At 41.0% G+C, this 17,097-nt stretch overlaps 1 protein-coding gene across 1 annotated transcript; it reads left to right on the forward strand.

Annotated features, from left to right (window-relative positions):
- The first annotated feature begins 15,492 nt into the window (after positions 1 to 15,492).
- Positions 15,493 to 15,843, forward strand: LOC113271486 (uncharacterized mitochondrial protein AtMg01250-like). Its single transcript, XM_026521370.1, has one exon. The coding sequence runs from the start codon at positions 15,493 to 15,495 to the stop codon at positions 15,841 to 15,843; it is 351 nt and encodes a 116-aa protein (XP_026377155.1).
- The last annotated feature ends 1,254 nt before the right edge of the window (positions 15,844 to 17,097 follow it).

Genomic DNA, 17,097 nt, shown 5'->3' on the forward strand with positions numbered 1-17,097 from the left:
TCTATCCTGAAAGCCCATAGAGCTCAGGGTGAGAAAATGATGAAACTCGAAAGGCGTAGCAGGAGGCTAAAACGGAAATCCAAGAAGAAGGTGACACTCACTACTATCGACGAAATCCCAGAGGAGGAAAATCCCTTTGGACAACTACAAGATGACAAACGCGTTAACGTCCCTGACACCTCAAATGAGGAAACAACTGATCGGTTTCCTAAGGGGAGCCAAGGTGATCTTGACCGCAAGGATAGTTCATCCGAAAGGTCCTCAGACGTTAATCCCAAACGAATGCTAGAATAGGAGCAAATCGACGAAGTCCAAATTCACCACGAGACCCAGAATATCGCAGTCACAATCCCCAAACAATTGGAGAGCTTGAGGACAACTCGTCCCAGAATTATGTCAGAACGAACCGAAAACGGAACTGACTTCTGTGAATACCATCAGTTCCATAGCCACACAACAGACTCTTCTAACGGCTTAAAGAAAGCGCCACGAGGTATGACAAGCGAGGGCACGCTCGCCGGGGCACCCATAAATCGTGTGGAACTCCCCCGCGGGATACAGTACCTAGGTTGCAATACCATATCACACTCGGCGATTACCACCCCCTATGAGAAGGAAACATTACATGACGTATCCACAAGCGCAACTTCAAAGGTGATGAAGTTTTCAGTATATCCAGAGAACCCCCTATGGCGGAGTGGATGAAACTCCCCATAAGACTTTCAGCCTCGGAGGCACCAGAAGGAGGACACATCCACAACGATCCTCTAGTGGTCACGATGGCCATTGCACACCCCGAACATGAGGGCGACGAAGCAATAAATAGAGCACTACCATAGGTAATGCCCAAAATCTTGATTGATGGAGGCATCTCAGTAGAGATATTGTTCTATGAAACATTCAAACAGATGGGTCTCAAAGACGAATGTCTCGTACCCACTGCTTATAATATATTTGGTTTCAACGGGTCATCAACTCGCCCGAAAGGTGAGATAACGCTAGAAATTCGAGTAGGAAAGATTCTTACTCTAACCACCTTCTGCGTGGTAGATGTCTTATCACCTTAAACAACCATCGTGGGGCGATCCTGGGTCCATGGGATCAAAGGATTAGCCTCGACCTACTATCAAAGGCTAAGATTCCCTATGCCTGATGGGGTGGCAGAAATCATTGGAGATCCTGGAGAAGCAAAGTACTGCTAGGGATAGAAGTTCAATACGGAGAGAACAAAGTAAACTTTGCCAGAGCAAAAAAGAGGCGAGTTAAGATTGCCAAACACCAAGCCGAATTCGATGCCTACATATCTATAACCAACGAGGTAAGACGGTTAGGCAACGAATTCGTTACAGACAAAGACCTCCCATCGGACTCACCCATGGGACCAGTCCAGAACCTCTCAAATGTAGGGGAGCTCAAATCAAATTTCTCGTCCGCAGAGCCAACCAAAGAGGTCAACATTAGAACACCCAAAAATCCGGGTACGGTAAAAATAGGAACACTCCTCGACGAGGAAGAAGAGGATAAACTAATACAAGTTCTATGGGAATATTCCGATGTCTTTGCATGGCACCGGAATATCATGAAGCCATCCAAAATGAGTTAAAGAAAATGGAAGAAGCAGGGGTGATACGAGAAGTACAATATCCAACATGGATATCCAACATGGTAATAATACCAAAGAAGAACGGAGGAGTAAGGATTTGTATTGACTTTAGCGATCTTAACAAAGCTTGTCCCAAAGACAGCTTCCCACTCCCTAACATCGACCAACTCGTGGAGGAAACCTCAGGATATGAATTTCTGTCTCTCATGGATGGATACTCTGGCTATAACCAGATCCCCATCGCCGAGGAATATCAAGAGCATACCGCTTTCTTCACTCCCCGTGGCCTATACTGCTACACCAAAATGCCATTCGGGCTAAAAAATGCAGAGGCCACATACCAAAGAATGGTGGAAAATATGTTTGATGATTGGATACATAAAACCCTAGAGGTATATGTAGACGATATGCTAGTTAAGAGCAAGCTCCCACAAGATCATGCACACGATCTTAAAGAAATCTTCGCACAAATGAGAAAATTTAACATGAAGATCAATCCAACAAAGTGTGCCTTCGGAGTGACCTCAGGTAAATTCTTGGGCTACCTAGTCACCAAACGAGGAATTGAGGTCGACCCCGAGAAGGTACAAGCTATAGTATAAATGCCCTCCCCAGCCACGATCAAAGACGTGCAAAGATTAAATGGCAGACTGGCGGCCTTGGGTAAATTTATCGCCCGATCCTCCGAAAAATGCAGAGACTTCTTCAATACCTTAAAAAAGGGTGAAAAATTTTCATGGAGAAGTGCCTGTGAGAAATCTTTCCCAAAAATCAAGGAACATTTGGCAACCTTTCCAATTCTCCAAAAACCCAACCCGGGTGAAAATCTCTACATCTATCTATCGGCGACCAATACTTCGATCAGTGCAGTACTCACTCGCATAGATACAAAAATAGAACAACCAATATATTTCATCAGAAAAACTCTGACGCCAGCTGAGAAAAACTATTCAAATATCGAGAAGATCGTACTATCTTTGGTCTACGCAACACAAAAGATGCGTACTTATTTCCATGCGCACACTGTGATATTCATCACAAAGGACCCCATAGAGTCTGTGCTCGATCATGCTGACAGAGAAGAAAGAATTTCCAAATGGGGAGCCCAAATCAAACAATTTGGTGTCAAATACCAAGCCCAAACGATAATCAAGACCCAGGTGGTCGCAGACTTCCTGGACGATTTCCCGATCGACGATGCTGACGAAATCGAGGAAATCCCAGGAATGGAAGATGAACTAGATGACCTTCCCGAATTACTTTGTTCCGAGGACCCTATCCGATGGGCAGTCTTCGTCGATGGATCGTGTAACTCGGAAGGATCAGGCATCGGAATGGTTTTTACAACCCCAACTCGCCGAAGAATCGTCTATAAATTAAGGCTCGAATTCCCCGCCACCAACAATATCGTTGAGTACGAGGCAGTAATACATGCCCTCCGAGTAACCATCGCGTTGGGCATCCATAACGTACGTCTGACAAGTGATTACCAACTCATTATCAGACAGATAGACGGAACGTACCAAGCCTCGGACCCATGTTTGCAGCGATACCGCCAACTCGCCAAACATTACACTGAAAAAATACCAAAAATCACGTTCCTCCACTTAAATCGAATCAACAACAGATATGCTGACGCTTTAGCATTCATAGCTTCTATGACAATAAACCCTGAGGCTACTAATGTCAGAGTTGAAAGGGTATTACTCCCTTCCATTCCCTTGGAAGGAAACATGGACATCCTCGCTATAGACTCAGTGGCCCAAGAAGAAAGTTTACCAGAGGATGACTAGAGGACACCAATCATCAAGTATCTAGCTAACGGATACCTCCCAAGCGATCAATTAATTGCACACAAGATAATATCAAGGTCTGGAAACTACCAACTCCGGGATGGTGTGTTATACAAATAGTCCTACCTTGGGCCTCTTCTTAGATGCCTCTCGTTTGCAGAAAGGAAAAGCATATTAAAGGAAATACATTATGGTTACACAAGAAACCATAGTGGAGGACGATCCCTCGCTCACAAAGCGAGACTTTAGGGATATTTTTGGCCTCGTATGAACAAAGACTCAAAACAAATGGAAAAAACTTGCATCGAGTGCCAAAAATTTGGCAAAAGGAGGCATGCACCCTCAATGGACTTAAAGTCCGTCCTAAGCCCTTGGCCATTCGCAAAATGGGGGGTTGATATTGTCGGACCCCTCAGAGCTGGTACGGGAAAAAGGAAATATTTAATCGTGGCCATAGACTACTTCACCAAATGGGTGGAAGCCTCGGCTCTAAGACACATCAGAGACCACGATGTCTTTAAGTTCCTCTTCGAGCATATCATATGTCGTTTCGGTATCCCAGCAGCCATTGTATCTGATAATGGGGCCCAACTCCGAGGGAAAAACATCGACCTTCTCTTTAACTGTTTCAAGATCAGAAAAAACAAATCCACACCGATCTATCCTGAGAGTAATGGCCAGGCAGAGGCCACAAATAAGACCATCGCCGACATATTCAAAAAGAAACTTGACGGATACGGAGCTAGCTGGTGTGAACAGTTGCACAATGTCTTATGGGCCTATCGGACTACCAAGAGGGAAGCAACAGGAATGTCCCCTTCGCCCTCACATATGGCACAGAGGCAATCATACCAACAGAGGCAATGATCCCCACAACGAAGACCGAGGCATGGGTTAAGAACCTGACCTCAGATATAATACTCTCCAAGTTAGACGACTTGGAAGAAAATAGAGAGATCGCTCTCCAAACAATAGAAAAATACCACAGAAGATTGGCTCGGGAATACAACAAACGTGTTCACCCGAGACAATTCAGCTCAGGCGATAAAGTTTGGCGCGAGATCCCACCTTACCAGCTCGAGTCAGGCAAATTTTCACCCATATGGGAAGGTCCATTAACAGTCCTAGGTAAGGAGGGAAATGGAGCATACATATTTCTCAAATCTGACGGCGAAGAACTTGAACTCCCATGGAACATCAAATACCTAAAAGCTTACAACGCTTAGAGGGACCACCAAAAGGTCCTAGAATGGGGCATGCTCCCTACTTGAACAGGGGTCACAAAACCTTTCTAGAATGTACTAAACTCTCTATTGGAAAATAATAAAATTTCTCCTTTTGTCTTAATGTTTTTTCCTTTTCTTTTTGTTTTATTTTGTCTTTGGTTTCAAACATTTTTTCTCTTACCAATTTGTCTATTACTTTATCTCATATTTGCATTCCAACTAAAGCCCATACACCACTATGGCACGATGCTAGCCACACCTTCCATTCTCTTAGAATGATGCAAGTACTTTACCTAAGCTACCCGACACGGACACAGACCTACGGTAATGCCATCACGATCGCAAAATCGGGTGATGTCCTCTACATGAGGAGATACCCAGCATCGAGATACTTTCCCTTGGATGGGGCAAGTATCACTCGACCGAGGTATCACCCTCCAAGTCACAAGGAGGAATCATAGCCCAAAGCAAGGGACAAAAACAAAAAAACGAGAGCGAGAAGGAAAAAATCCTATGTATAATAAACCCAATATTGTAAGTATTGTATTATCCAAATACATGAACTGATCACTCCTTGGCTTTGACATCCATAATTGGACTAAGATTACATACGACAAAATCCTCAGAGCCATGCATTTAGTTACAAAAAACAATCAGATACACAAACTCTGAACAGAACAGATACACAAATTACATAACATCTTCGGACAGGAGCATCACACTCACACCTCGCTTGGAGCAACACGCCTTCACCTTACCAATTCCTCGTCCGAGACACAAACCATGAGCAGGAGCAAAACCTTTGGGACACATTACCCAATCAACCACCTCTCCACGCATATCACCAGCCTCCAGCGATACGGCATAAAACAGGGACAAGGTATATATATATAAATTTAAACACAAAAACAATATTTTATACCCCAGCGCCTCCAGCAGCAAACGTTTCTAAAACGTGCAGACACGCGGATATCATAAAGTGTTCCCAAGACCAATCGCAGGAAGAAACACAATTTACGAAGTGTTTCCAAGCTTGCCGGTAAAAGGAAAAACATTGATAAATACGAAATCCCATAATAGGAGGTTCAGTCACTTGGAAAACAGATGAGGCTAAAGACGTTATGCGAAAAAGTAAGTCTCTCTGAAAAGACATTGGTGATGATCTAGAATCAGGAGAAAGAAAAACCGAAGTAGCACATAAATGAGAGGACATACCATCATGATGAACATATGAAAAACCACCCCGCTCCCATGGAGGACGAGGAGGAAAAAATTTAATATACATCAGATAAAAGAATGGGGGAAAATGGAACTCATACCCTCATCAAGACCCTTCTTAAATAGAAGAGGAAATCCTCGAAAAAAACAACTCTTCCAAACTCAAGAAGGTCAAAGGCACGACAAACTAGATGATAAGAATCCTGGAGGAAAAGGCGCCCCGTCCCAGAAAATCTAAGATAAACCGACAGGAATCTTAGAAGGGGCTGACAAGTACACAATGGAGAAAAGGTGGGGCGGTTACATATTTTTCTTCCCATCATGCCCTCGGCAAGTTGCAAAGAAAAGGAGGAAAATGTGTGGGTAAAATACCCGATGACCGCGTGTCAACATCTCAAGGGATGAATACATGATGACATGATAAGGTAGGAGCGTTGAATCATTCTCTAAAAAGGAGGATTTGTCTCAGTCGAGGCAATTGCACTGGCGCCACATGAATGACGCGTGTAGGTAAAGGTCTAATCCGCTCAGACGATCAAGTCTAAAAAGCAAGACCGCATTTAATGAAGGATAAGAACATGACAGGGGTAGTGGCAGATCGTGACGGGAGACTCGGACGATCTGTATTACGACCCCGAGGCAATAGAGCGCGAGGTTCTCCACAAAAGGCCGACACGATCCAGGGGAGAGCGAGATAACTCGAAGGGAGAACCAAGCAAGTCATCACGAGGGATAGTATAGAGCCATCCTGAGGGAGCTAGCACGATGGAAGATAGCTCACCCAGCTCGGACGATCAAGCCATCACGAGTTTATTTAGACTATAAATACCAGTCCATGTACAAGGAGATGGACAACTTAGGTAGTATTAGATGGTCTTTCTACAAAGAATTCCTGAGAGAGATCTAGACAGAGAGAAGGTGAGGAATCTAGAAGATATCTGTAACACTTTCAAGGGTAAGACCTTATAATCAATAAGAAAACATCTTCTTCTCCGTGGACGTAGGTCTTCAAGGCCGAACCACGTTATATGCTTGTGTTAATATTTACATTTCATGCTCTTTATATCTTGTTCATATTGAATCTTGTATGTTTAAGTAGTTTGTAGTCTTTAATTTCACTTGGGTGTAGTAGTCAGAAAAGATTCAACTACAGTTTCAATGATTAAAATGTATAGTTGAGATTACGTAACCAACTATGGATATAATCATATATAGCGTGTTCGCATATTAGTGTATAAATCCATGTGCCGGAAACTAAGTGTGTGCATATGTGTGCATACGATATTGGTGAAGGAGACAGGTTGGGCAAGCGTACCCGTACGCGTACCAGCGGAAGTTTTCAAACCGAAAATTTATGCTGAGTTTGTAGTTTTCAAACTAGTAAACCAGTCACCTTGGGTACGCATACCCGTACGCGTACCCACGGAAGTTTTGGACCGAAAATTTCTGTTGAGTTTCTAAACTCAATTCTCGTAGCTATGGCAAACGTACCCGTACGCGTACCCAAGCTGGTTATATTTCTCAAATCGGAAGTTCATGAACTTAAACAATAAATCAATAAGGATTGCAATCTTTTCAAACCATGGCTATATTGTTCATGAATTGATTCAAGTGAATCAAACCGATTTTGTTTCAATTGTGTCTATGAATAAAGACCTAAGCAATTGAACAACTCTTCAACTAGTTCTTATGAGTCATATGAACTAGTTATGTGAAGAAGATGAATATGGTTAATATGGAAGTACTCATATGGCTAACCATTGGTTAACTATTTCTGAACCAACTAAGCGTATACATTTAGGTACGGTTACTCAAACCTAAGTGAAATACATTTCATTTGTGTGTGACAAGCTAAGTTTCGATCTATCGGTTGAAAGATATTAGCTTGGTTACATAAGTTTTTTCATATAACGGTGAATATTGAATGCTTTGTTACCAAGGTAACTTGGATTGCAAACCCTGATTTGAAAACTATATAAAGGAGACATCTAGCAACTGGAAAAACTAATCCCACACCTCCTGTGTGATACTAGTTGGTTTTGCTAGAGTCGATTCTCCTTTAACCTTAGGTTTCTTCTCGAGACCCTGTAGGTTAACGACTGAAAGACTTCATTGGGATTGTGAAGCCAGACGAAACTACTTCTCTTGTAGTTGAGCGATCTGATCTTGCCATTTTCTATCGTACGAGTTCAATTGAATAATTGACTTGAGATTATATCTCCGATAGGGAAAGATAAAAATAAATCACAAACATCTTCGTCTCATCGTTTGTGATTCCGTAATATCTAGTTTCGCTACCATACGATTTAGATTATTGTGAGGTGATTGATTATTCTAGGTTGTTCTTCGGGAATATAAGTCCGGGTTATCACTAAGTTCCTGTTCACCTTGATTTATCAAAAGACGAAACAAAAATCATAGGTTTATCCGTGGGAAACAGATTTATCTATCATCGTAGACTTTTCTGTGTGATACAAATTTGTTTATTAAACTCTTCGACTTTGTAGCAACTTTTGGTTGTGAGTGAGATCAGCTAAGGGAATCAAGTGCGTAGTATCCTGCTGAGATTAGAGATGTAAGGAGCGCAACTGTACCTTGAATCAATGTGATATTGATAAGGGTTCAACTACATTCCAGACCGAAGTTAGTTTGTAGTAGGCTAGTGTCTGTAGCGGCTTAATACATCGTGGTGTTCAATCTGGACTAGGTCCCGGGGTTTTTCTGCATTTGCGGTTTCCTCGTTAAATTTTTTTCTGGTGTCTGTGTTGTTTCTATTACGCATTATATTTTGTTATATAATTGAAATATCACAGGTTGTGCGTTAGGATCAATCAATTAGAATATCCAACCTTTGGTTATTGATTTAAATTGATTGACACTTGGATATTGGTCTTTGGTACCATCCAAGTTTATCTCTCTGGTATTTGATAAAGACTCGCAGATTTCCATTTGCTTGAGTAAAGATCAAATTGAGAGATAGAGATATTAACACCTTGCTATACTTTTTACTAACATTGAGTCTGATTGTCTAGTTGATTCTCTTAAAAGTATATTAGAGTTAGTCCATACAGATTGCTAATCGAAATATTGGGTGAGGTTGTTGTATCCCCGCTTTTTCAGTTCTTCTTCGCATTAGTCTACTGATCTGTCTGAGAAACTTTCTTTGGAAAATGATGAGCTTCTTCGCGTTAAGACTGAGGCTGAGTGATATAGGGAATCTATGGAGTCTAGGTACGCATTATTAAAGCGTCGTAAGAAATCCCAACTTGTCAATGCTACCCGCGAAGCGCGGAGATTGTGTAACAAGGTTGCTAGGGATACCACCGACCTTTTTACCACTGAGAATGATCTTCCTACTAGAGAATTTCCTGGCGTACCGGTGCCTCCGGATGAAGTTGTTGAGTTCGGGTCTAGTGCTGATGAGGATTTTTCTGATGGCGAAGGAGAATTTGAGGAAGAGGATGTTGACGGTGAAGGTGTTGACGACGAATTTAAGGATGAATTCCTAGAAGGCGTTAGACAAGATGGATCTGACCAAGATGTTGTAGACGATGTCGAAGGTGATCATCAACCATCTCAGGCTGTAAGGGAGAGCCAACAAGTATCTGCCTTGTCTTCTCAGGGTGGCGCTTTGGATTCTTCACAGCCTGGAGCCATTAGTCCTCCTTCAACGTCTTCTCCTTCTCGTGATTGGGCTACCTTTTAGTTGTATTCTCCTTTTAAGACATTCCACCTTTTAATGTATGTTTTGGTGGGCTCTCATAAGCTTGGGGGGCATGACTTGAGTTTTTGTTGAAGTTGGGATATGCCTTTCATGCGTTAGAAAAATTGAAGTAGATGCATGTATATAACTAAGTTACTTGTTTTGCGCTCTTTCTCTGATTGTGTCATAGTTAATTAAGGTGCATCTTAAGGTGTCTGACTGAAAAGGTGGGAAGCATGCGAATTTAAACATACCCATACTTGCCTCTTCTTTCCATCTTTGAAGGAAGACTATATATTTAAATGCGATACTTATGAGGATCTTAAGACTTTTCGTCAAGAAGATTAGGGAATGTGAATGCTTATTTATGCGAGTTCAAGATTCTAATGCGAAGAATGTCATATGTTAGTGCGAGATATCAATATGTATAGTCGTGCCAGCATGTTAAAAATAAACTTTAAAACTTGTTTCAAGTTTTGGCACTTAGCTGAAGAGAATTGCGCCTGCTTTGTTCATTTTCTCCTTGCAATACGATTTTTCTTTTGCCTCGGCGTGGTCCTTAGCTCTCGTCGCGCATCTTTGAATAATTTATACTTGTTTGATATTTATAGGTCTTAACTGTCTCCTAATTAAGGTCTTACTGCCTTCCCCCACATAGAACTTTAAAGGACTTATGGTCGCTTTGGGTAGGGTCTTTCACCTGTTAGGCGATGAAATCTCAGTTCCATGTGCTCTTGCGAATCATTGGCCATCGATCTCTCCTTAACTGTGTTAGTATTTTTACCTCCTCAGGTTATTTATGCGACAATATACCAGGCCTAGATACTCCCGTGAGTAAAAAGCCCCAACGCATTGCAGTCTTTGACACAATTCAGCTCCCTAGTGGAGGGTGTCATCCATTTATATTCCCCCTGAATCGCCCCTTCAAGGAAGTCACCCCTAACCATTTCAGTTGGGCCCCTCCCATCCAGTTATTCAACAACCAGTGTTGTCGTAACCCCATGCTTTTCACACCCTAGGTGGGGGTTCTTTGGACCGAGTGTATCACAGGGCCAGACCATCTTCTTCTCCAATGCTCTGCTTTTACACCCCATACCGGAGATCTTATTCGCTGAGTGGTTCTTTCTCAGTGGCCTCCAGTGGATGGGCTTTTCTTTCACCCCAATAAGTAACTTTCCCAGGATACACCAGTTATGACGCGCGTTAGGGCTTAAGGGTTGCCTCTTACACACTGTGTAGTCCTCCAGTCGCACAGTAGTGCGAACTAAGTTGACACTCCACAACTGTAATCCCAGCCTCCTTAGGTAGAGGTTTTAATGGTATATTTCTGCCCCCTATTGAGGTCTTACGGAAATTTTTGTAACTTTGACGCATTGCTTTCATTTCTCCTTTGGTTTTCTTGCTTGCTTATCAAAAGAACGTGCTTCATATTTGAGTTTTTTTGAATTGATACATAACCCGATTCTTCCATTTTGTTCTTTCCAGGTGTTTTTCCTTTCATACTTAGTTGTTGCTCAGTGAGTGGAATGCGACAGGTGACTTGTTTTTCTCATGTCCGGACAAGAACTTGATTTCCGGCGAGGTTATCTTTATCATTTTCGCAGTCTTGCCTCAACATTTTTCTAAGCGATCTTCCGTTCTTCCTTTTCATAGCTTTTGATACATCATAGTTTCCTTGACTTCGCCTTGTAGTGATTCAAACGTGGTTCTCGTGTCAGACCGTCTTTGCCCATTGTTTACTCTGATACAGTGCCTTCCTACTCGTCCTACATCCTATTCGCCCTGGCTGGGGAATTTCGCTCAATAAATTCCCGTCTGCTTGCCTCGTCCTTTCTTCTCTTCATATGCCTCTTTCTCTACAGGCTCTTCTGTAACTTTCTCCATATTCTATTCCTAATTCGTATTCTTGTATCCTTCTTCTTAGGTTCTGGTTTTCTATAATTAACCACCCATGTTCTTGTGCAAGGTTGATTCATTCTTTTATCAACATTTTCTTTGTTTCTTTCCATTGTGCGAATCGTGCTTCATTTTACTTCATTTTCGCACTGGAGAGCAAAGATCTTTTCATCTCGATTTTGAAAGTGAGACTGATTTTCTCTTCTCTCATCGCCCCATTTGATGTTTATCATTGGTCTTTCTGTATCATACGGTTGAACCCATTCAGTCCAATATTGCGGGTCTTCCATGGTGGCAGCTGTCTGCTGTCAGAATTTCCTCTTTGCATGGCTGGGGTTTCCAGTGTAAGGAGATACAGTATTTTGAAAGGTCAGGATTTTTCGAGCCAACGAAGAATAAGGTATTGTTTTTATCACAGTGACACTCCATTGTTGTTTTGGGAGGACATGTTTTTTGAGAGGGTGATAGCTTCAAATAACAAGTAGACGAGTTCTCATGGTGGATAGGAAGATGGTAGGATGATAAACAGGTTATACATGTGATGATTTCTAATTGGATACTAGCAGGTGAGGAATAATCCTCTCTGTTTCTAGCGCCAAAATGTAATTGCGGAAAATCCCACAACTACACCCAATGAAGTGATAAGAACACCAAGTCTAAGTCATAGTGATAAACTTAAGCATTAATGATATTATGCACCTCTTGACGTTAAATATGATCTTCAATTGAGCTCTTATATTGAAAATATGGTGGTCTTACAAATATTACAAAGATTCAAACACATAACAATGGAGATGATAAGTAAAAGGTGAAACTCTAATGGCTTCTTTTCTCTTTTCTAGGAATGGCTTTTTGCTCTGTTACTTGACTGAATTCTTTCTTATGTCTCTCTCTTCACTATCTGAATTCTTATATAGGCAAATACCATGGTAGAAGACAACCGGGTTCACGTGCAAAATCTTTGCTGATTGATTTTTGTTCATTCTGTCGTATCTGCCAGGTTTTGGGGAGATGTCGCTGTCTTTCGCGTTGTTGCTTCTTGCTCTTCTCGAGTGATATCGTGTTGTAACCTGTCGTACGGTTGTTCTTCGTGCTTGTTTCTCTTTGTCGCATAATTAGTCTTCGCCTAATTTCTCTCTTCTTTGTATTAACAATCGTCTTAATCAGGGCGAGGTTGTAATTTAGTTTTTTGCGATATTTCGCCCCTACACTGGTGTGATTAGTTGATTGCTGGTGATGGTGATCAAGAAAAGAAGGAACTGGTAGTTGTGTTCAGGTGGAAGAGAATTGGTAGAGTGGGCATGCGGTTGTTGGTGAGAAATTACTGGTAGTGGAGGTTGTAAGGACTTTGGTGGTCGTAAAGGTGAGGGGGAAATGGTGGTCGGTGGTGAGACAGATGTATGGACTGGTGATGGTATAATCGGTGTATGGAATGGTGAAAGAGTTTTTGGACACTCTTTGGGACAGCAGATTGTAAAATGAGGTATATAAAATTTGGAAATCAAATTGGGCTCGATTGTTTGTCTGCTTTTCTGTATTTTTTGTCATTGTTTGTTATCTAGGTCCAATACTCCACGTGGTTTCTCAGGTATTTTCACATGCATCAGCCAACAAACTCCCATCTAGCCAAAACAGCTTGCACTAATAACAGCGTTAAATCAACCGAGAGATAAGTATAAAACAAAGTTCGGAAAAGTTGGCGTAGACAAAACTGCAGTTTAGAGTTGTCTAGGAAAAGATAAATCAACGATTATGGGGTGTTATTTTTTCATTGCTTTAAATAAAACCGTGTTATATTTTTCCCAAAATACCCTCCCTCAAATACCCTTCCTAGTTACCTAAATGGTTGAAATGGTGGTGATGAAGTGGTGGTGGTGGTGGTGGAAGCTTAAAAATCTCTGCTAAACCCCGAAGCGGAACCAGTGAACCTTTGGGTGAATGCGGTGTAACGATCCTGAATGCGGTGTAACGAACCTGAATGCGGTTTTACGATCCTGAATGCAATGTAACGATATGTAAGCGGCACCACCACCACCTACAAATAGCACCACCGTCAAAAAAATTATAATGAAAGCAAAAGTTAAAATTATGTATGAAGGGATAAATATGAAGGACACATAGGTAATGTCATTAACATATTTAACTGTGAGTCACCACTTAACTCTCTTTCTAACGAAAGTATGATTATTTTGTTAATAGTTTGATGCTTTTGTGAATTGGGTCCTAATAATGGGTCCTACTAATATAAGGGTTCTACTTAGATTCCTTATTCATCTCAAATCTCGATTACTTATTGATTCCTTCAACAAAATTAAATCTCACTTCATCCAGATGGGAACTGGATTTTGGATTAACATGATAAACTTCTCAAATGTGGAATATATGTCACTGACTAACTTTTTGAGGTAAGATATTAATCCGGTATGAATTTTCTTTAAGTTTGACTCTGTATTTTGTTTGGGGTACAGTGTGTTATGTTCAACTGTATGCACAGATTGTTTCATGTTTCACATAGATGGTGGTTTCTGCTGAATTTTAAACATGTTACATATCATTACTGCATATACCTTACTGCAATTAGGTTACCAAATTTTAGATCCTGTTGTGGTCTGCTTTACCATGGGTTTTAGTAAATTGATGTTTGCTCTCTGACACGGAGGAAACTACACTTGTCGTCGTCTAACACATGGTTTGTGGACAGTGGATGCAAATCATTTTTCTTTCATTGTATTAAAATCATATATGTCATGCGGCTCATGCCTCATTTATGCAAGTTTAATTTTGGTACTATTGATTTGGAAAAAGTTCAAGCTTAAATTCTTTGTTCAAAATTTTCAGGTCTACCGATTATTGTGGTGCGGATGTGGCAATACACAGGTTTATGATGGAGGTTTGCTGGGTTCCAATATGTTAGATGCTTTATGTGACTCTTAACCACAGTAACTACAAAGTTTCATCAGCATCACATGTGATTTTTCGCTAGTATTATAGATACTCTACTCATATTAAGTCCTCTTCGTGTGTTTCACTTTTCATGTACGAAAGTGTTTCTTCCTGAAACTTGATTTTTGTATACTTTAAAAAAGGTGTTGTTCACAATGTGTCACAGTGGTGCTTATGCAGAATGGAAGGTTGTTTTGCTGCTGATGTGAATTTCATTTCACTTAAAACTTGGGTTGAGGTAGGTTTCCGTGATCTTAAATTTGCTTTAACTGAAGATTGTTTTTATTTAACTTCCTAAACAGTTTTTTAAAATTTATACTAGATGATTTGAAGAAGCTAGACGTTCAATTTTGCAGACATTATGCAGAAAAAAACCAAGTCTTAGATTTGTTTTTATTATTTGGAATACATGAAAGGCGACTGTTTCAGATATTATGCTGGAAAAAACCAAGTCTTAGATTTTTCTTATTACCTGGAATACACGAAGGGCTTCTGTCTGGTGGTCATGGACTAATAGTCAGAGGTTATGATCCACTTATCAAAACTCTTGCAAAGGGTCTTGATATTCGCCTACACATCAGGTATGTGAAATAATAAACTTTTTCTTGATTGTGATCAATTTTATATGTTAGTTCAGGATTTGATTTCACCTTCTCTTTCAGAGTCGCAAGTATTTCACAGCGTTATAGTGAAGTTGAAGCTAGTGTTAAAGATGGGCCAAGGATCACATCCGATGCAGTAATTGTTCATGTGTTGTTCTTCTTGGCGTTTTGGGATCTCAGAAAATATCATTTGATTAATACCACTTACAAGATCATAGCTAAGACACTGGCGACAAGACTAAAGCAAGTCCTACTTTCTCTAATCTCGGACACACAGAGTGCTTTCATTGCAGGGAGGCAGATTACAGATAGCATCTTACTTGCTAATGAGTGTATGGACACAAAGGTGAAGCAGAAAGAAGCAGGCTGGGTCATGAAGCTAGATGTGGAGAAAGCGTACGACAAGGTAAATTGGAATTTTCTTCTTAAGGTAATGGAGAGAATGGGGTTTGGTTTCACTTGGAGGAACTGGATTTGAACTTGTATTTCACATGCGCACTTCTCAGTCATGGTCAATGGGGTTCCAGGTGCTAAGTTTAGAAGCTCTCGTGGCCTTAGGCAAGGAGACCCCTTGTCACCATTCTTATTCACCATGGTTATGGAGGGTTTCTGCCGGATGATTGCAAAAGCGGAAGAAAATGGTCGGATAGCTGGTTTTAAGGTCTCAATGGACGGACCCGTTGTGTCTCACTTGCTTTTTGCGGATGATACATTACTTTTTAGCGCAGACGAGGCTCAAAGCATCCACACCATGAGAGCAATACTGACCTGTTTTGAGTTTGTATCGGGATTAAGTATAAATCTTACAAAAAGTACAGCAATAAGTATTGGAGATACCACACAAGATGAGAGACAGTAAAAGACTCTCTTGGATGTTCACTTGAAGATATTTGCCTTTCAAGTATCTTGGAATGCCAGCAGGGTCTTCGTATAGATGCAAAAAAATATGGGATCCAATGGTTGAAAGCGTAGAGAAAAGATTAGAGGGTTGGAAGAGAATTTATCTCTCTTATGGAGGGAGATAGGTACTCATAATGCATGTTCTGAGTTCACTCGCTGCCTACTTGATGTCGGCTTTTGCTATTCCTCCTCCTATAGCGAAAAGAATTGAAAGAGCAATGAGAACTTTTCTGTGGGGAGTAAAAGATGGGAGGAATAGAACTGCCTTGGTGGCATGGCATAAAATATGTCATACAAAACAAGAGGGAGGTCTGGGTATCAAAGCTATATCTGTGATGAATGATGCTTTGTTGTGCAAGTGGCTGTGGCGGTTCTCAAATGAGCCTGAGGCACTGTGGAGAAGGGTAATTGAGGCTAAGCATGGGTGCGATAGTAATGGCTGGGATGCTAAACAAACTAAGCAACCGTATGGAATAGGATTGTCGGAGAGGTATCTGCAATAGACTCGACAAATTTAAATTGGGTATAGCGCACAAGGTTGGCAATGGGAGAAAAACTCGTTTCTGGGAGGACAGATGGCTGGGGGTAGAGTTGCTCAAAGATAAATATCCGAATATATTTGAAGTCTCAAGAAAGAAAGGGAGCTGGGTTAGCGATTTGGTTACTAACAACACGGAAGTAGGAATCAGTTGGAACTTGGATTTTAAAAGAAGACTCACAGACATTGAAATTAACGAGGCAGCATCACTATCTTCTCAGTTAGGAGGAGTTATTTTAAGTGATCTTGAAGATACTAGAAGATGGAGATGGGATACAAACAGAGCTTTTTCAGTTAAATCTTGCTATCAAGGTCTCGCAAAGAGTTCAGGTATAATTTTCGCTTTTGCACAAGTATGGAAACAAATTGTTCCAACAAAGGTCTCTTTCTTTGTGTGGTTAATACATCACAAAGCAATTTTAACACAGGATAATCTGACCAAGAAAGGGTAGCAGTTAGCAAATAGATGCATTTTCTGCAAGTCAAGTGAAGAAACTATCAACCATCTGTTTACTCAGTGTCATATGGTGCATGCTGTTTGGATGTTTTTCAGGAAAGAATTTCAGAGGGATTGGGTTATTAGTGAGAATTCTACTGATCTATTTACTGAGCAATGGACTCGCGGACTTACTGAAAATGGTAAGATTCTCTGAAAATTACTACCTTTTGCTTTTG

The sequence above is a fragment of the Papaver somniferum genome, chromosome 1 (genome assembly GCF_003573695.1).
Source record: "Papaver somniferum cultivar HN1 chromosome 1, ASM357369v1, whole genome shotgun sequence".
Classification (NCBI taxonomy): domain Eukaryota; kingdom Viridiplantae; phylum Streptophyta; class Magnoliopsida; order Ranunculales; family Papaveraceae; genus Papaver; species Papaver somniferum.

Bases quoted from the DNA above. Each gene is read 5' to 3' on its own strand.
- LOC113271486 (XM_026521370.1), top strand. From the start codon at position 15,493: ATGGTCAATGGGGTTCCAGGTGCTAAGTTTAGAAGCTCTCGTGGCCTT.